The sequence below is a fragment of the Dendrobates tinctorius genome, unplaced genomic scaffold (genome assembly GCF_039654945.1).
Source record: "Dendrobates tinctorius isolate UK_male_01 unplaced genomic scaffold, ASM3965494v1 ptg000084l, whole genome shotgun sequence".
NCBI lineage: Eukaryota > Metazoa > Chordata > Amphibia > Anura > Dendrobatidae > Dendrobates > Dendrobates tinctorius.
Window position 1 is genome coordinate 52,806,380 of NW_027361752.1, and position 21,674 is coordinate 52,828,053.

Below are 21,674 nucleotides of genomic sequence, written 5' to 3' on the forward strand. Positions count from 1 at the left end.
CCGGCACCAGGAACCTTGTTAAAGTTGAGGGTCGCATGGATTCAACTCAGTATCAGCAGATTCTTGACAATAATGTGCAAGAATCAGTGACAAAGTTGAAGTTACGCAGGGGATGGATATTTCAGCAAGACAATGATCCAAAACACCGCTCCAAATCTACTCAGGCATTCATGCAGAGGAACAATTACAATGTTCTGGACTGGCCATCCCAGTCCCCAGACCTGAATATCATTGAACATCTGTGGGATGATTTGAAGCGGGCTGTCCATGCTCGGCGACCATCAAACTTAACTGAACTGGAATTGTTTTGCAAACAGGAATGGTCACAAATACCTTCATCCAGGAACTCATTAATAGCTACAGGAAGCGACTAGAGGCTGTTATTTTTGCTAAAGGAGGATCTACGAAATATTAATGTCACTTTTATGTTGAGGTGCCCATACTTTTGCACCGGTCAAATTTTGTTTAAATGCAGATTGCACATTTTCTGTTAGTACAATAAACCTCATTTGAATCCAGAAATATAACTGAGTCCATCAGTTATTAGATATATGAAACTGAAATAGCTGTTGCAAAAACCAAAATTGCTAAAGAGAAAAAAGGTTTACATTAATAGGGGTGCCCAAACTTTAACATATGACTGTAATTTACTGTCAAGGGGGGGGGGTGTTATGGCATTGAAATCAGAACTAGTCGTAACTTCCTACTCTACTCCAAACATGCCTTCTATAGCAACAACCCCACCCTCCATAGCTACAGGCCCTCCCCATCCACATGAAGAATCGTCCTGTATTCTGGGACAGGCTGCTCCCATCAGTATTTGTGTCATTAGAGACACAGTGCTCACACATACACTGCACCAAATCTGCTGCTGTGTGAAGACATCAGTGACACAGAGCTGTCTCATTCACACAGCAGAGGCTTTGTCACACAACAGATTACATCAGTGACTGCCATCCCCTGTGCAGATTAGAAGCTGCAGACCCCCATCACTGGCCAGCACACAGTCTGTTCTCACTGCTGCCAGCAGCCGAGCCCCATCACTGCCAGCCCAAGCCCCATCACTGCCAGCAGCCTGGGACAGTGAGGGAAGGAATCACTGATAATGAGTTATGTATTGTAATCATGGAGTGGCCCAGAATACAGGACGATTTTCCCTCCTCACTACTTTCACTTTCCATAGATCACTGTTCAGTGTGTGTCTGGGGGAGGAGCAGCTCTCTGCTCTCTGCAGTGAGGCTGCTGGAGGGGAAGAATTCGTTACTGTGTGATGAGGGCTTCTTCATGAGGACGGGGAGGGCCTGTAGCTATGGAGGGTTGGGTTGTTGCTATAGAGGGCATGTATGGAGTAGAGTAGGAGGTTACGACTAGTTCTCATTTCAATGCCATAACACCCCCCCCCCTTGGACGTTCTGTTCAGAATATCTAGAAAACCGTGCAACCTATTGACAGAAAGTAAATTACTTATTGTCATAATTCTGCAGCCCAGATATGTACTGAGATTATGTGAAAAGCCTGGACAACCCCTTTAATATTTTTTCTTTTCTAGGGGCAGGGTGACAGGCACAGAATTGGTGTTTCCACCAGGATGGGAAGTAGGTGTCGCTTAGGAACAGATGGGGACGTGAGAGGTCAAATATGTCTGTGTTGCAAACTCTGCAGACAAGTCGTCGCTAGGAGAAGTCTTTATGAAGGTCTGGGCCAGATGGAAAACATGGAAAAGTGAACGACACCAATCAGGAGGATGTCAGCTGGGAGAGACTATAAATATATGAATTGTTATCACATATATTGTCTGCAAAACTAGCATCCACCCCTATATGGTCACTGTATGGCAGTGATATTATTCATGTCACCAAGAAGACAGGCAGGTGGAACGGAGTAATACATAATTGCAGGATCTGACTACACAGGGGCTGTTTGTAGTCTGTGACCATGGAGACACAGAGTTATGCGAGTTTTCCATTAAAGGAGCCCCAATACAAATAGGCTAAAAACATAATTACTGCAATGTCTGTTTTTTATGTCTTCTATCCTTGCAGACCTAATAAATACTGCTTAAAAGGATCCTATGTTGAAGTGTTCCCTTTATTTTTTTGAGCAGTATATTTCATTCTTGTTTTTCGGGTTTGCAAATTATTTATTCTTTGTGACCTGTTTCTTTTTTTTCTCTCATCTTATGCGTTGTTTTAGAAATATTTATTAATGACGATTTTGGATCTTCTGGTTGCAATAAAATGCTTTTTTTTCTGTACATGACGGGGCGGATACTTTTTGGTGTGATGTCACTGCTCTGGGCCAATAAGATATCTCACTCCACTGCTGCTCCTCCTCCTCCTCTCTACCCCAATGGTGTTTTACTGAATACTGTAAGAAGCTGCAGCTGCATCCCCTTCCTCCCCTTCCCTGACTCCCAGAGAGGCTGCAGGCAAGAAAAGGTGGACTATAGACTCCCAGAAAATAAAGGAGTTGCTTGCCCTTCACCTTTGGGAGACAAATGGTAAAAGGATTACATCTGACAAAGTTATCCTGTTTAATATACATTTTCTAGCATAGGATCTTATGGACAAGAGACGACCAAATGGACAGACTTTGTTTAGGCTTATGTCAGGCATATACTTTTTAATATTTGCTGCCATATATCTCAGTTCAGGAAGGTTTTAGCTAACAAAATTGATGATGGTGGAGACTCCGTCACATGATGGACATTAACCTGTCCGGTGTCCGTCATAGCGTTCGGGTTTTGACCATGATGTCCATCATCTTACTGGAAGAATTACAGAATCCGTCACAAATTCTTCTAATGGTTGGAGGAAAGTAATGGAAGGACCCATCACTATTTATATTACCTATAGTTCGCTCTCCGGTTGGATCGACCTCTCGTGCCATTTCTAGAACTTCTGTTGTTGCTATATCCACATTACAGGGAACCACGGCCAGATTAATTGTCTCTTGTTTAGTTATGTATTTTCTTATTATCTGTTTAATCTGAACATACAGTATATATAAAAATATTTTACTACTGCACACGAATGGTTATTAACGTTAAAATTAATAAATTAATTTCACTTTATTTTTTTAAATCTTATAGCAGTCTGAGATTATTATTAATATTTTTTTAAGTTTCATATCACCCTCCATAGTGACAGATTGACATGACAAAGATTTTTCTCCTTGTAGTCACCACTAGGGGGATTCTACAATATGCTACATCATAAAAATGTCTGCGGTAAGCTGTTAAGCTCCTCCTAGTGGTCGCTATAGGTAAGTGTCTTTTAACTCTTTGTCTATGTAGGAGACCATAGCAGTGGTGCCCATATCTAATTCTTCTACAATATGTAACATAGTATTTCCATAACCAAATATTCCTAATTCATCAAGACTATTGAATTCATATACAGAGAGAGAGGTGAGAATATACAGTATATATATACACCGTTGAAATCAGACATTTCCATACACTATATATAAAGACACATCTGCATGTTTTTCTCAATATCTGATATGAAATCAGAATAAGCCATTCCAATTTTAGGTGAATTAGGATTACCATAATTATTAATATCTGCTAAATGCCAGAATAATGAGAGAGAGTGTTTTATTATTTACTGCAAAGTCAAAAGTTTCCATACATTTCATTAGTATTTGGTACCATTGCCCTTAAACTGAATGACTTGAGTCAGATATTTGGGATCTCCTTCCACAAGCTTCTCACAATAGTTGGTCGGAATTTGGATGACAAATCTGGTGTAACTGATCCAGGTTTGTAGGGCGCCTTGCTCGATCCGGCCTTTTCAGCTTTGCCCATAAATTCTCAATAGGACTGAGATCAGGGCTTTGTGATGGCCGCTCCAAAACATTGACTTTGTTATCCTTAAGCCACTTTGTTACCATTTTGGCAGTATGCTTCGGGTCATTGTCCATTTGGAAGACCCATTTCTGCCACAGCTTTAACTTCCTGGCTGACGTCTTGAAATTTGCTTCAGTATTGCCAAATAATCTTCTTTTCTCGTGATGACATCTATTTTGTGAAGTGCACCAGTCCCTCCTGCAGCAAAACAACCCCACAACATGATGCTGTCTTCCCCATGTTTCACAGTTGGGATGGTGTTCTTAGGCTTCCAAGCTTCTCCCTTTTTCCTCCAAACATAACAATGGTCATTATGCCCAAAAAGTTCAATTTTAGTTTAATAAGACCACAGGACATGTCTCCAAAAATTAGGGTCTTTGTTCCTGTGTGCATTGCAGACATTAATCTGTTTTTTTTATGTTTTTGGAGTAATGGCTCTTCCTAGCAGAGTGGCCTTTCAGCCCATATTGATACAGTACTTGTTTCACTGTGGATATTAAAACAAAATGGAAGACAGGAGGGGGCGCTCCTGGTATGATACCTGGTGGTCAAATGTAAGAGGTTGAGAACAAAATGCACTAACCTTCCGTGGTTATGCTGCTGGCATGACCACATTTGCAGAGCCGCAGTGCTTAATGTGCACCATTTGCTGTACCAGCTTCCAGGTTCAGAGATTGGCCGGTCACATAGATCGTCACATGATGCTGATGTCACCACAGGTCCTCCATCCTTCAGGTCATGCAGTATGGTTGATAATTTGCTGGGTCCGTGCTGCACCAAGCCGCTCGCACAAAAGGGTATAAAATGTAAAATGCAAGTAAGGAAAAATACGGCTGATCAAGGTGCTCAGACCAAGACAGACACTGGCTTTAGATGGAAAGGAAACTTCTTTACTTGGTCATTACCAGTATCTGTCTTGGTCTGAGCACCTTGATCAGCTGAATTTTTCCTTCCTTGCATTTCACAGTGGATATTGACACAATCTTACCAGCTTCCACCATCATCTTCACAAGGTCTTTTGCTTTTGTCCTTGGGTTGATATGCATATGTTGGACCAAAGCACGTTCATCTCTGGGACACAGAACCCATCTCCTTCCTGAGCGGTATGATGGCTAGACATTCCCATCTTGTTTGTACTTGTGTATAATTGTTTGTACAGATGAACAAGGCACCTTCAGGCATCTTAAAATTGTACCCAAGGATGAGCCAGACTTGTGCAAGTCCACAATTCTCTGCCTGATATCTTGGCTGATTTCTTGAGACTTTCTCAGGAGGCTACACAAAGAAGCTGTGTACTTCAGGTGTGCATTAAATACATCCACAGGTGTGTCTCTAATTAACTCAGATGTTGCCAAACAAGAGACTATCAGAAGCTTCCAAACACATGACATCATCAAATGGGCAGTCCAGAATGGTTTAAAGGCATAGTAATCTAAGTGTATGGAAACTTATGACTTTGCAGTAAGTAATAAAAATGCCTTAAAACATTCTCTCTCTCTCAATATGGCATTTGGCAAATAATAATTATGGTAATCCTAATTCATCTAAAACGGGAAAGGTTTATTCTGATTTCATGTCATATATTGAGAAAAACAAACTTCTGGCTTCAACTGTATATACTGTATAAATATACTAGATGGAGGCCCGATGCTATCACATCGGGAGGGCGGTAATGTCACGATGGGGGCAGGCTTTGCAGTGTTGAGAATCTCTCTCCCCCCCCCCCCATGTGCTCACCCACCTATCCACTCTCTCTTTCCTCATGTGCTGACGTCTCCCGTCTGCGCTCTCTTCTTTGACCTGTCTACCCCATGTGCTCTCCCCCTTGCCTGCTGTCTCGGTCCTTCCTGTGCTGTGTTCTCTCCTCATGTGCTGTCCCGTTTGAGCTGTCTCCCCCTGTGCTCTGTCTCTCTCACCCCTGTGCGCTTCATTACAGCAGGAGATCGCAGAGGACACAATTTGTGAGGTAAAATATTGTTTAAAAACAGTCAGTGAAATATTTTACCTCACAAAATGAATCCTCTGTGATGCCCTGCTGTAATGTCAGTATTGTCTTTTGCTTCCTCCCCTGCCCAGGAGATGTGGTATGCTCCGTACACGGTCAGACACAGACAATTTTTAAAATGAACTTCCGTTCGTGGGAAAACCCCTTTATTGTGACCGGCTTCCTCTGCCTGTAGACACATCGCGCATCTGCCGCCGGGATCAGCCGAATGATTCACTGCACCTGCGCGGAATTCTGTGTATGTGGTGCGTAAAGCATATACAGTGTGTGTGTTTGTGTGGTGCGACGGTGTTCCGTTGGTGGTACCACCAGCAGTTTCCATATTGAGACACCCATCACTTGGGTGTCCCAATATGGCGGTCGGTGAACTTGGAACAGGATGTGAAGACATTACAAATAATTATATAGTAGATATATAAATATAGTCATCTCACCTCTTTATGTAAATAAATATATAAATTTACATTATTAAAAAGGTATATATATATATATATATATATATATATATATATATATATATATATGCAAATTCTCTTCTCTCTCTGTTTGGGAATTCAATAGTCCTGGTAAATTATGTATATTTATTTATGGAAATGCTATGTTACATACTGTAGAAGAATTCATTGCATCAACCAGACAAGGCTCACACAATAGTCAGGTGCAACTGGGTGAGGGGCTTCGCCATAATGCCCTGCTGCTATCATGTCACATGGAATAGCACAACCAATCAAAATTGACTATTATAGCCTGTGTAAAAGCAAAGGCAGGGAATTCAGAAGTTGGCTATAAAGGTAAGGATAGAACTATAAAATACTGAAGAAACTGTACAGAAAGTTTGTGTAACAGCATTGAAGACGATTAGTGTGTGAGGAACAAGCTGTTGGTCACTATCCGTTTACCTATAGCCATATACGGTAAGGTCACTTTGACATTAATAAGGTTGTATTTGAGTTAAATAGCTTAAAAAGAGTTGGATACAGTACTAGGAGACCTCAGAGTGTTACACACGTCATATCAGGGAAATTGTAGACTTTAGAGTATTTCAAATTTGCGTAAAATTCATTTGTTGCAAATTGAACATTTTGGAAAAATTTAGCAAAACTACATAACTCAAATTAATAAACTCTACATTTCTTTTTAATGTCTGCAAGGCAAATTCTGACAAACCTGTCTTCCGATATCCTGGGGTTGATTGGGTAAAGCGATCCTTGTGATCCCCGGGAGATCAATGAGAGTCAGATCTGGGACATTTGGAGAGATGATTTCCAGCGTAATGAGCTCTTGGTTGATTCCCTTTCCTGAGCCGGCTACAACGTCTTGTGCTGGGGAGAAAAATAGTAAGGAGATAGGAAAGATAAGTGTCAGGAAGAGATCAGTTCTCTAACCGAATTCTTCTAAAATCTCCAAACCATTATTTTTTTCTTTACCTCTCCGAACTTCAGCCTCCACAACAGAGGGATCCCGAATCTCTGTTTTTGTATTTCTATAAATAATTGTTCCAGACCACGGGGAGTTGTTGGTAGATTTTTTCAGCTTCAGCTCAAGGGGACAACGTGTGACAATACCTGTAGAGGAAAAAATACTAAATAAGTTAAGCAGGCATAGCAATATGATTGGTGCTATCATTTTGTAAGATATGGAGGTCAGGAAACACAGTACCAGAGAGAAAAACAATACACGTGGTAAAATACAAGCCAGAAGTCAGAGCCAGACAGGTGCAGAGATATCAGAGACGTGGACAGTCAAAGAGGTCAGAAGACAAGCCGGGTCACATACCCAGAGGTCAAAGCACGGGGGAGCAATGACGAGCGGGGTAGCCGGAGAGGGAAGTCACGGGAATGGAGTAAACGGGCAGAGGACAGAACATGGTGTAGCGGGTCAGCTGCTCTAGCCTGGGGCAGGAACAATCACTTAGGTTGCCTGCGTGCTGCAGCGGACTGAAATAGCCAAACAGATTCAAAATGAGGCAGAGAAAGTTAACCCCCGCATGACCAGACCGGGGAGAGACTAACAAGAAACAAAACTCCGGCCTGGATCATGACAGTACCCTCCCCTCAATGGGGGGGCCACCGGACCCCCAGGCTTCACTGGATAACGAGCGTGTAAGGCCCGGACCAACCGATCCGCATAGACCGAACCCTCCGGCACCCATGACTGGTCCTCAGGACCGTAACCCTTCCAATGGACCAAATACTGAAGTGAACAGCGGAGCATACGAGAATTCACCACCCGTTCCACCTCATACTCGGTCTGGCCATCCACTACCTCAGGTGGTGGGTGTGAGGGAGGCTCTCCTAAGGAAGACACCGATGGCTTCAGAAGTGCCTTATGAAACACATTGAGGATCCGCAACGACGAAGGCAAGCGCAGGCCACGCGATTAACCACCTGTAAAATTTCATAAGGACCAATAAACTTTGGACCCAACTTAGCAGAAGGAATCCTCAACCTTATATTCTTGGTGGATAACCATACCTTATCCCCCCACCTGGAATGCTGGCCCCACCGAACGTCATTTATCCGCAAGAAATTTGTACTTGCCCTGTGCCTCCCCAATGTTCCTCTGAGCCTCCCTCCAGACCTTCCCCAACCACTGAAAGGCCGAATCAGCCCCTGGGCCCCCCCCCGAATTCAGCCGGGAAAACTTCCCAAAGTGAGGGTGAAACCCATAGTTGTAAAAGAACGGGGAAGTACCAGTGAATTGATTGACACGATTATTGAAAGCAAATTCTGCCATGGGTAATGAAGAGCACCAATCATCCTGTCTAGACGTGGCAAGTCCCAGCAATATCTGCTCCAAAGACCGATTGGTCCTCCTTTCAGTCTGACCGTTGGTCTGGGGATGATAGGCCTATGAAAAGGTCATACTGATACCCGGGCTTTTACAAAAAGCCCTCCAGAATTTTGACACAAGTTGCACCCCTCTATCAGACACCACACTAACAGGCACACCATGCAATCGGGCCACATGCGGAATGAATAGATTTGACAGAGTCTCAGCATTAAGCAGACCCGCCAATGGTAACAAATGCGTCTGTTTACTGAACCTATCAACAACTACACAGATAACGGTTTTGCCATTAGAGGGGGGAAGATCGGTGATAAAATCCATGGACAGATGAGTCCATGGTCTATCTGGAATTGGCAGTGGCACCAATTCCCCAGCCGGCCAGATATGGGAGGTTTTTGCTTGGGCACAAGTTTCACAGGAGGACACAAACACAGTAACATCAGAAGCCAACGAGGGCCACCAAAACACCCTAGCAATGGCTTTACACGTGGCCGAGATTCCAGGATGCCCACTCAGAGCCGAGTCGTGGAACTCCCGAAGCACCCTTAACTGATACTGTACAGGCACAAAGAACTTATTATCAGGTACGGACGGAGGAGCAAAAGACTAGGCCTCACGAATCTCCTGCTCCAAAGCCAAGGAAACCGCGGCCACCACCACCCCACGCTGAAGAATGGAGGAAGGGGGTTCAGGAGGTGATATTGGATACAAGCTGCGAGATAAAGCATCAGCCTTCACATTCTTGGATCCAGGTCTGAAAGTGATAGAAAACTGAAATCGAGAAAAAAAAAAGTGACCACCATACCTGGGTTAAACGTTTAGCTGACTCGATGCAAGACAGGTTCTTGAGATCCGTAATGACAGTGATACGATGGACAGCCCCCTCAAAAAAATGCCTCCATTTTTTAAAAGTCAGTTTAATGGCCAATAACTCACACATCATAATTCCTTTCAGCAGAGGACATTTTTCTCAAAAAGAAGGCACAGGGTCTTAAATTAGTTAAAAAGGTGGACCCCTGGGACAACACCGTCCTCACTCCCACCTCCGAGGCGTCCACCTCCACAATTAACGGTTCAGATAAATCAGGTTGAATCAGCACAGGGGCGGACATGAAATATTCTTTTAAAGAACAAAACGCCGCCACAGCTGGAGCTGACCAGTTTTTGAGATCAGCCCCCTTACGAGTTAAATCATTGAGGGGTTTGACCACCTGAGAAAACCCCTTGATGAATTTTCTATAGTAATTGGCGAAACCCAGAAAATGCTGAAGATCCTTGAGATCTCTCGGTTGCACCCAATCCACAATAGCATGTGCCTTTCTAGGGTCCATACGAAACCCCTCGGCAGACAAAATGACCCCCAGAAAGGACAATTCTCAAGCAAAAAAAGAACACTTCTCCAATTTAGCAAAGAGTGAGTCCTCCCTAAGCTTCTGGAGGACAGCACAGAGGTGACCTATGTGTCTCTGTTTATCAGAAGAATAAATGAGAATTTTATCCAGATAAACTACCACAAAGCACCCAATAAAATCGGAGCAACATGATTAATGAAATTCTGGAATACTGCTAGCGCGTTAGTCAGGCCAAAGGGCATAAGCAAGTTCTCAAACAAACCCTCAGAGGTGAGAAAAGCAGCTTTCCACTCATCCCCCTCCCATATAAGAGTGAGATTATATGCTCCCCTGAGGTCCAACTTAGAGAACCACCTGGCCCCTGACAATTGATTGTACAAATCAGGCATAAGTGGGAGGGTGTTGTGAACACTTTTGACCTGGCTTCTGAGTTTGGGCTCCCTCTGGTGATTGCTGCTGGTAATGGAGCTGGTCTGGCTGACAGAAGTCAATCACCTGAAGAGGATGACTGGAGGTCAGGTGTTACAGACTGGAGAGATTTAAGTGAGAAACCTTCCCTCAGTTGTTGCCGGTGATTTGGTTTTCTTCCTGAGAATTTTGGAAGTCTACTTGCCTCCTGCTTTGTCCTGCATCTTTCAGATAAGTTATTTGTTTGCTTGAATCTTTTCTCATTTGATCCATTTTTTGCTTTCCTCTGATTTCTGTTTTGCTGATGTGAGTTCAACCTTGTTCCCTGCTGGGACCTGTGCTGAACTCTGTTCCATATGCCACAGCTCATGTCAGTCTTTTCAGTATTTCTAATCCCGTTATATCAGTATTTTTGTCATGATCCAAGATGGGGTTTGTCTTTGGCCAGTCCCGGTCAGACAGGGGTTAAATGTTTCTGCCTCTCTCTGGCAGAGGGCTGCTATTTAATGCTCACTTGACCTAGGTCCGGTGTCAGTTACACTCCTGCCCTCGGCTGAGTTAGTTGACCTCGTGCGTACGTGTGCCTTGCGCCTGATAACTTGCTTGCTTGTTTAGTTTTGTCCGGTTCCGTCCCTGTTACGAGTTCTGCCTGTCCCTCTTGTACTGCGCTACCTATTTTTGTATGACCCTATGCCTGTGGCTTGACTATTCTCTGCTTGTCCCTCTGGTACCGCACAGCCCTCTCCGTGTACGAACCCTCGCTTGTCTGACCTGCGTTTTCCTCTCCTCTACTACAGTTTCCCTGCAGTAGGTACATTACATCATCTGCAGCAGTAGGACGCTAAGCCCCGCCCCCTGCAGTCACATGATCGTAGGTCCTGGGACTCCTTACTATTTTCAGTGCCGCACGTCCTGTCTGCTTGAACCATCACTACAGTATTGGACCCCGCGCTCTCCCATAGTGTGTGTTAGTCACCCTGCTCTGCGTGGCAGTTTGCCGACGCTGACAGGGTCCTGACATTAGAATCCTGACAATTTTTTGTTTTGCGTCCAGTTCACACCAGAGTTTTGATTTAGTGGGGGAGATGTCGTGTGGCCTCAGTATTTTTGCATATCAGACGTGTTGGATTTTTTTCTTAGGGTTTTTTGCGTGATTGCAGACAGTATCCTTTCCTGTCCTGTTCTATCTAGACAGTTTGAGCCCCATCATTTGCTTACTCTATTTTCTGCTTGTGTTTTGTGCCTCATCTTGTCTCACCAGCAATATATGCTCGGGGGCTATCTATTCCTTTGGGGTTCTACTCTGGGGCAGTTTAGCTTTCCCTTTTCTCTCTTGAGGCTTAGTTAATTCTTTGGCTGTGCCGAGGCATCTAGGGCATTGTAGGTACCTCCCACGGCTAATTCTAGTTGTGTTGTCAGTTTAAGGGTCTGCAATCCGCTAAGTTACCAACCTCTCTGGTTATCTGGTTGCCTAGTCTGTTCCGCTGCTATCCTCCTCGGTTACCTAATCATAACAGGAGGGGGTAAGTGTTCCTTACAGTGATTTTATTCAATTCTCGAAAATAGAGGCATGGGCATAAACCACCATCTTTTTTCTTAACAAAAAAGAACCCCGTCGCCCTAAGAGAAACAGAAGGCCGAATGTGCCCTTTACGAAGGTTATCAGAGATATACTCCTTGTCATGCAGCTGCAATGCAGGTTGTGTGTGAGCGCCACCTGTTGGCAACAGAGAGGAGGAGGGATTGCACTGCAGCAACCAAAGCTACCACCAGGTGGCAGCAAAAACATCAAAAGCTGGGTCAGCAGCAGTCATACATAGTACCAGAGGTCTCAGCAAACACGTGGTCAGAACCATCCGATAGGTCAAAACCAGACTGGCGCGCGGTATCGGGGGGAAAAAATGGAAGCGTAATCAGAGGCAAGCCAAGGGATCAGAAACCAAAGCAAGCTAAACAGTACCAAAGCGGAGGGCAGAAACTCAGGTCAGGGAACAAGCCGGATCATACACACAACAGCGGGCACGCATACAGAGAAACACGGTTACCAACAGAGTAACCTAGGTCAGCTGCTCTAGCCGAGGGACCAGAGCTATCACTGACGCCAGACCTATGTCATATGATACAATTAACCCCTGTCTGACAATGATGGGATAAAGACAAAACCCCGTCCTGCATCATGACACTCCTTCATAGCAGCCCGCTCAGGGCCAGAGAGAGTGTACAAACGGGCCTTGGGCAATTTGACACCATGAACAAGATCAACAGCACAATTAAATGGGCGGTGTGGTGGTAGAACCTCGGGCTCATTTTTCAGAGAGCACATCCTCAAAATCCTCCAGGTACTCTGGAATACCCTCTAGACTGACGGATGACACAGATACAGTAGAAAGACAACCATTGAAACAATTAGGACCCCATTATTAACAATATCACGAGATTCTCAGTCTATAACAGGATTATGCCTCTGTAACCAGGGGAACCCCAACACCAGTCCTACAGGTAGAATATTCATAACATAACATGAAATTTGTTCTTGGTGCAAGGAACCCACGTTGAGGAGGAACTCCTCATAGACAAACTTTATAACATTTTGAGCCAATGGTTTCTTATCAATGGCAATAATATGGATGAGAGTCTCTAACCTAACTGTCCTTAACTTTAACTTGGACATCAGACTATAGTCATTGAAGTTCATGGAAAATCCACAGTCCACAAAAGCTGAAGTGGCTGCGTATCCACGTCTATAACACAGTTCCACCTCTAACAAAACTTTTTGAAATGATGAGAATGGTACCTGAGTCTGGGCGACCTCCTCGACATTCCTTCCAATGTCCCGGATCTCCACAATGAAAACATAATTTCCCCTCACGCCATCGCTTCCTCTCCTTGAAGTTAGTAGCACCAACCTCCATGATCTCTGTAAATGGCATCACCTCAGATTTAGCAGGCAATACAGGAATCTCTTGCTGGATAACTCCTCTTTCCCGTAATTTCCGGTCCATACGAATGTCCTGGGTCATGGTCTCCTCCAGGGTACTGGGTGGCAGATGGAGTGCCAGAGCATCCTTGAGATGATCAGAAAGTCCTCTCCTGAACTGGCATCTCAAAGCAGAGTTATTCCGGGACACTTCAGGGGCCCATCAAATGAACTGCGAGCAATACCACTCGGGTGAGAGCTTTCCCTGAAGAAGACCCATGATAGTGTCCTCTGCCAACCTCACACGTTCCGGTTCCTCATAGATAAATCCTAGGGCCTCAAAAAAACAGTGACTGGTAGTGCCGCCAGCCTCTGGACACTATGCTGACAGAGACAGCAAACCTTCTTGCCACAGCTCGCATTGATGTGCCATCCTGGATGAGCTGCACTACCTGAGCCACTTGTGTGGGTTGTAGAGTCCGTCTCATGCTACCACGAGTATGAAAGCACAACCAACTTTCAAAAGTGACCAAAACATCAGCCAGAAAGCATTGGTACTGAGATGTGGCCTGTGGTCCCCACCTGCAGAACCACTCCTTTATTGAGGGTGTATTGATAATTGCCAATAATTTCCATCTGTTGTCTATTCCATTTGCACAACAGCATGTGAAATGGTCAATCAGTGTTGCTTCCTAAGTGTACAGTTTGATTTCACAGAAGTTTGATTTACTTGGAGTTATATTCTGTTGTTTAAGTGTTCCCTTTGCTTTTTTGAGCGGTGTATATATACTATATATATATTAGTGGTAAATCGTCTCACTCGGCTGTACACAGAGGTAGACATGGGAACACTGCGGCTTTAGGAATGCACTTTGTTTATTTAGATGTGGTGTAAACCAAGCTGAGTTATATTCTGTTTAAGTGTTCCCTTTATTTTTTTGAGCAGTGTATATACTCTATATATGTGCCGATGTGTCATCTTGCATATAATAAAAAGCTATAAAAATGTTTTGTATAACCTCAAAATAGTGCCAATAATTAAAGAAACCCTCATGGGGTTAAAAAATAGTGAAACAAACCAAATTTTTTTTTATATTTTTTAAATAAGCAATGCTTATATTTTAGTTTTGAAGCTGCTTCGGTGCTGTGTGGGGAAGGTGACTTGATGGACAGACGTGACTGGTGGTAGGAGGGGACGATGTGTGCACGGTAGACAGGGACTGACAATGACAGAAAGGTAACAGCAGGGAAAAGCAGAAAAGGGAGTGCAGTACCAAGATTTGACCACAAGATGGCAGGGAGGAGTGTAGTTCAGGACTTTACATCAGCTTACAGCTATAGAAACTGCTTAGTCATGGGGGGCGGGGAGATAGGAACCCAGGAGGGGAATTCCCGGTGAGAGAGGGGATAAATAGAACTGGTTGGGGTTCCAGGTTAGGTTAGTCCCGGGAGGAGCTCGATAGAAGACGGAGAGAGAAGGGGATGGACAACAGAGAAGACAGTCAGGGTGGCCCTGACCCGATGGACCGCAGGACAGGCGAGGCCCCGGGGGTACCGATTGGACGACGACCTCGGGCAGGTGAAGCGCTGGCGGTAGATTGGTCTAGGACAGCCCCAGCGAAAGATCTGCGAGGGACATTACTTCGACTGGAGCAAAGGTGCAGGTACCCGGGCCTGGAGGCAGAGAACTGTAAAGAGGCTGCGGTGCGTGGCTGTGGTAGTCAGGAAGACGACGAATAAATCCGGAACTGTTACAATTGAAATCTGTCTCCGCCTCGTCCTTGCATCACCTGATGTCTGTGTCATCCGGACAGGGTAAGCAGCGGTCCACCCCCCAATCCCGGCCCCTACCACAGCTTTAACTATTGTGGTCCTTGCCTGTGACATGCAACACAAATGTGGATGTCCAGCACTCAACCTCTGTAGCAAATGCAGACAGAGACCAGCAGCAGGACCTCTCCAAATGCTGGGAAATTAGGAGGTGAGTATTGCTTACTCAAGTATTCCTTTTTTTATGTTCTCAAATATTTTATTGATTCCCTGGTGTTAGAAAGGAACACCAATAATATCGTCATTTCCCCAAACCAGTAGGAAATCTGGTGTTATAAACTTTACTTGTGGTCTGGGGTAGAGGAGAACTAACACAAGCTTTCCTGGTGGTCTAGGGTATCAGAGGAGTAACAGCAACTTGTCTGTGGCAGAAGTGATGTGTTACCCTCCCTAGACCACCAAGCGAAGCTTGTAATACCCCTGCAATACCCTAAACCACTAGGGAATCTTGTATTACCCCCAATATCCTAAACCAAACATAAGATGGTGTTACCCATCTGCTACCCCAGATGACTAGGAAATGTTCCACCCTCCACTACACTAAATCAACAGGGAAGCTGATGTTACCCCATCAATTACCTAGTACAAAGGGAATCCGGTGTTAACTAGTGGTGAGCAAATTTGTTTGGAAAACGATTGGCCAAACATAAATTCAGCAAAAATATGGCACATTCGGATTCGTGATCGGAAACACGAGCAAAATTTTATAACATTCGGTAAAAAGTGTGGGAAAATATTTGCGTTGCCACAAAAGTATTTTCAGCACTTTAGCAAAGATGGTGTATCATGAGCGTTTGGCACATGTTTGATGAGGGGAGGAGGATTGCAGAGCTCAGAGGCGCGGCGTTCTTGTAAACTGTAATTTTTTTTCCCTAACTTTATGTGTGCACATTGTGGCTAGCCAATCAGGACGCAGGAAACATCCACAATGTCCTGACACTATGGCTTGTGTCATTGGCTGCTGAAATCACATGTCCTTCTCCATATAAAGAACGGACATCTTGTTTTAGCGCCATTTTGACACAGTAAAGGCGCAGAGAGGCTACTCCTGATGCTGCTCCTGTTAGCAGCAAGATTTTATCTAGTTAGCTAGGCGGTTGCATATCAGTCAGATAGTGTAGCTAGCTAGTGTCCAGTGTGGCTGTTCATTTTACCTTCCAACATTTTTGGGGGGCCATTACTGAGGTCCACAGAGAAAACCTGCAGGGCACAAGTGTGTTGTGCACTACTTCTGTTGTGCTCCATGCACGAGTATAGCATTCTAAATAATATTTTTTCACTAGCTAAATGTGAAACAGACTGCTGTACCTTGTTATTTAGTGCTGTGGTGATATGAAACTGTCTGCAGCTATAAGGCACATTAAAAATAACAGGATTTTTGGTTGCTCACCGTAAAATCTGTTTCTCGGAGCCTTCATTGGGGGGACACAGGAAACCATGTGTGTATGCTGCTGCCACTAGGAGGCTATGTAGAAAAAAAGTTAGCTCCTCCTCCTCAGTGTACACCCCACCAACATGAACTAGCATATTCGGTTAGTGAGAAAGCAGTAGGAGAAGCAATAAATAAAAGAGAAAGAAACCACAGAAAAATACAAACTCAAACTGTAATAATACAGTAAACAGAGCTGTTTAACTTGGGAGGGTGCTGTGTCCCCCAATGAAGGCTCCGAATAAATATTCACCATTGCTCTGGCCAGGTAGCCTGAAGAGAGATCATCACAAAGGATAAGTCCAAGCCGAACAAAAGGAAGGGAACTAAGAATCATGGACACTAAACCTTTCATCCGCAGAAAGTGCACAACGGCTGCCACAGACTCTGCGAGGCTCCGGGAGTGGTTGAGAGCCTGAGAGGGAAAGCTATCAAATGAAAAAGAAAATGGACCCGTCCCTTGCAATACGCAGAAATCTCTGAAGCCCTGAAGAACAAGACCTGGAAATGGCTTAATGGAAAGATTTTTTTTTCTTCTGTATATCTTCTTCCCTGATCTCCTCACTCGCTTGCCCTTGCGAGGGTCCTGCAGCACCTGCGGGGAAAGGGGGAAAGAGCGAAAGTACCTCCCCATTCATGAATATTGGATGTCCGAAATCCATGTTGCGTGACATCCACGTCTCCTCAAACCGACAGGCTCTGGTAGGCGAGTGGGCAGGGGGACGGAGGCAGGACCGGGTCCGGATCACCTATGAGGATACGGGGTGGCAGTACACACCATACTCATAGTCTCTGCGTGGGAGTACAGTAGTGACCGTTCACACTGTATCCCTCCGGGAACCTGAAAGGAAACGACGCACACTGAGGTACATAAGGGTCTAGGGAAAGACCCGTGTCCACCTCCTACTGACACTAAGCTAATCTAAATATCCTAGTTCCTGTGGGTGGGGTGTACACTGCGGAGGAGGACCTAACTTTTTTTCTACATAGTGTCAGCCTCCTCGTGGCAGCAGCATAAACCCATGGTTTCCTGTGTCCCCCAATGAAGCGATAGAGAAATATAATTTTTCAGTTGCAAAAAGTTAGACAGCCCACCGTATCACACTTTATCATTTTGTTGGGTTGAAATTAAGCTGTAGAGGCCTGATCCAGAGGCCACCCAAAAATGTTTGTGTTCCTAAAGTCATACAGTAGGGAACCTGACTTTAAAATAGTTTGTAGCATTTCGTGTGTTATAGAGGCCGGATACAGAGGCCACAAAAAATTCTTCTGTTCCTAGTGTCATACAGTAGGATATCTCACATTCAAATAATTTGTAGTATCTAGTGTGTTATAGAGGCCTGAACCAGAGGCCACAAAAATTTTCTCTATTCCTAGTGTCTTACAGTAGGGGACCTGACTTTAAAATAGTTTGTAGCATCTAGTGTATTATAGAGGCCTGATCCAGAGGCCACCAAAAAAATGATTCTGTTCTTCGTGTCATACAGTAGGAGATTTGACTTTCAAATAGTTTGCAGCATCTAGAGTGTTATAGAGGCGTGATCCAGAGGCCACCAAAAAATTCTTGTGTTCCTAACGTCATACAGTAGGGGACATCTGACTTTCAAATTGTTTGTAGCATATCTTCTTTCTCTTACAGGCCTCATCCACACTCAAACAATTCTTTCTTTTAACAAAAGCGGACATACGTGCTGTTTTTGACTGATCTCAGAGAACGAGCACACCACAACTTTCTCAATCCACCATATCATCTCCACCTGCACCTCTCTCATGGTCCAGCAGTTTGTCCGGTTCACTGTACTCCGCCCTCACTCAGCACTGCAGCAAGCCTACGGTTCTGCAGTTGTGGTCACGTAAAAGACTGTTTCCCCCTACACATGACAAAGCTAAGAGGTTGAACTCCACCATCTCCAATCTGTTGGCTACGGAAATGCTGCCTTTCCACTTGGTAGATACAGGCAATTTCAGAAAGCTGATGGTCGTTGCAGTCCCCAGTACCAATTGCCCAGTCGCCATTACTTTTCTAAGAAAGCTGTGCCTTCTCTACACCAGCATGTCACAGACAACATCACCCATTCCTTGACAAAATCTCTGTCTGCCAGGGTGCATTTCACCACAGACACTTGGACGAGTAACCATGGCTGACTGGGCACTTGGTGAATCTGGTGGCTGGGCTCACATCCTCAATCTGGTGGTACAGCATTTTGCCCGCCACTATCCTGGCTTGGGTGAGCTGCTACAGAAAGCACGTAAGCTGTGTGCTCATTTCCACCATTTTTACCCCTTCAAGTCATCAACTTGCATTGATACAGAGGTACAAATTAAGGACCTCTGCACCCTTCTGCACAGTTTCAAAATGGCTACTAAGATAGTTAGCGCTGATGACGCCGTCATTAGCATCACTATTCCAGTCATCTATATGATGGAGCAGACTTTGAGTAGCCTGCGGGAGGAGATGGTGGTCCCAGAAGAAGAGGAGGTAGCAGAGGAGGATGCTGAAGGGATAACATTGTCTCTAAGTTCCACACTGTCGTCACACAGGTGGGTGCCAAGGGAGGGTGGATTACTGCGATCGAGGGAGGCTGGTGATAACAGAGGGGACAAAGAAAACAAGCCTCATTCTTACCCAGCCACCAACACAGCATGGGCTTGGACCTCATGGTAGAGCCCAACATATGAGTGCCTTTGTGCTGCAACATGATCCCCGTATACTTATGATTAGGAATACTGCTGACTACTGGATTGCCACTGTTAAAAAATTTTTGCCAGATGATTCACGCCCTGGAAAGGGACCCACGAAAGCTTTTCCCCAAGACAGCAGTGTACACAGTTCACATCGCAGCTCTAGACTTCCAACCTCTGACACATCAATTAGTCAATGCCAAAACATTAGCAGTAGCAGCAGCAGCAACAGTGTTGGAAGAGGAAGAAGCAATTTCTGTGAGTCCTTTGACACTTTTTAAGATCAGCTCATGCACCAGCACAACAGAGACCAAGTCTTACACCTGGTGAATGAATTGGTGCAGGAGTATCTAGACCTGAGTATCAATACCACCAGGGAGGGTTTGGACCCTTTCACTTTTTGGTCTTCCAAAATGGATGAGTGGCCTGAACTTGCCTCACACGCCTTGGAGGTTTTATCGTGCCAAGCAGCCAGCGTTTTCTCAGAACGTGTCTTCAGTGCTGATGGTGGTGTCCTGATGGATAAGCACAGCCAGCTGTCCCCTGAAAGTGTAGACTGCCTAACTTTCATCAAGATGAACAAGTCGTGGATCTCCAAGGACTTTTTCACCCCAATCGTAGACTGTACAGACTAGATGATATTGCATTTTTTAGTGTGATGCATTAATGTCACGTAACTGCACTCTGTGATTATCTCTAGTGTGGCTTCTGCTGCTGATCTTAACACAAATCTTTGGAAAGGTGAACAGTCATGGTTGGTCTACATCTGCTGGGTTAGCTATAGTGGAAGACTTGTCAGGCCCAATTATACCATTTCTATTCTCGTGATAGTTATTCCACTTCGGTGGTGCCAGGCCCTCATTTTTTAAAATGTGAACTCTCCAGGTTCGGTGTCTGCTGGATTGGATGTAGTGGCAGATCTGTCAGTCCCTATTATACTGTTTCTACTGTGGTGAAATTGATGCTACTTTGGTGGTGTCTGCCAATAATTTTTGGAAATGTGAACACTCCTGGTTGGGTCTCCTTCATGCGTGTTGCCTGTAGCAGTAGGCCTCCGAGACGGTCAGGCCTCCACTTCCTTGGACTCAACTACCCATGTTACTATCCTTAAGTTTTTCTGACAATGATAGTCTACAAAACTGATATTTGTGCCACCTGAGTGTGGCTCAGCATGAAAGCAGGTAGAGGTGTTGCATGTGGTATCAGGGATCCCAGCACAGGAGGCCTACACCGATCCCTCATCCACCTCGTTTTACTGTGATGTTCAACTGAAAGCTGTAAATGCTATCCCAGACCCCGATACCTCTGCCTAGCTGATTGCTGCAGTGCCATGCTAAAATCTGCACTGTGGGTGAATGGAGGCCACTTTCCTGGTGTCTGCCCCTCATTTGGTGTGTTTTGGCAGCAGTTGGGACCGATATAAGGTGTTGTGCATGCTTTTGTTTTTGCCTGCCTCGCATTGACATGAATGGCGCTTGATTATGTTCGGTGAATATTCAACAAATTAATTGGCGAATATTGCAAATTCGGCTATCGTAATCCGAACCGAACATTGAAATATTGGCTCATTTCTACTGTCAACCCTCCACCACCCTAGACTACCAGGAACCTGGCATTAGTCCCTTTCTATACCCTACACCACCAGAGAGGCTGGTGTTAACCACCTTCTAACCCCAAAACAACAGAGAATTTTGTATTAGTGTAGGGTCGTGGGCCGGGCTGGGGGGTGGTCCCTCTGTATACCGCGCAGTGATGTACAGACACAAGCTGGAGGCAAGTTTCTGGTGCAACAGGTCCAAGTTTATTCGTGCTCTCGCCGTCCGCCAGACGGTCTCACAGTACACCGCACTTCTCTTCACAGCTCTCCGGTTACAGAACACCTTATGACACCGTTCTTTCTCCAGGGACGTATATATACGTACCGTCCCCTTTACACTCTGTGACAGCTCCGTCACTGTGGCTGCCGTAGGCCTGTACACCATCAGTAATTTTACTGGTCAAACGTCGTTCCAAACACGGTGTCCTACACCCAGAGCCTCGTCTATGCTGCTGTACTTCGTGTCAGGACCACCCTCCTGACTTCCTTTATCCTCAGTCCCCCTGGTTGGGTTTTCCTCAGTGCGCCAACTGTCACAGTCTCCTCGTCACTTGAGCTCCCCCTGGGGACTGGAATCTTCTAGAACCCTCCTGTCAAATTTATAGCTTTCCCGGTTCCCTATAACTCCGCCCCCCCATGACCAACGGTTTCTTAGCCCTAAGCTGATGTAAAGTCCTATGCTCACACTCCTCCCTGCCCTCTAATGTCAATTTCGGGTACTGCACGTCACCTACACTTCCCTAGCTGTTTTCCCTTCTGCCATAACTGTCATCCTGTCTAACAAGTGAAAACCCCTTTTGAAAACTGACCAGTC

General features: G+C 45.0%; 1 protein-coding gene across 7 annotated transcripts in view; it reads right to left on the bottom strand.

Annotated features, from left to right (window-relative positions):
• The window catches only part of LOC141097495 (interferon-induced GTP-binding protein Mx-like), a 271,547-nt gene that overhangs the window by 37,546 nt on the left and 212,327 nt on the right, over positions 1 to 21,674 (bottom strand). For all 7 annotated transcript variants that reach the window (XM_073584715.1, XM_073584716.1, XM_073584711.1 and 4 more), the window contains 3 exons: positions 7,283 to 7,420; positions 7,023 to 7,177; positions 2,850 to 2,988 (listed from right to left, as the gene is read on the bottom strand). In XM_073584715.1, the coding sequence (XP_073440816.1) occupies positions 2,850 to 2,988; positions 7,023 to 7,177; positions 7,283 to 7,420 (432 nt within the window). The remainder of the gene's footprint in view (positions 1 to 2,849; positions 2,989 to 7,022; positions 7,178 to 7,282; positions 7,421 to 21,674) is intronic.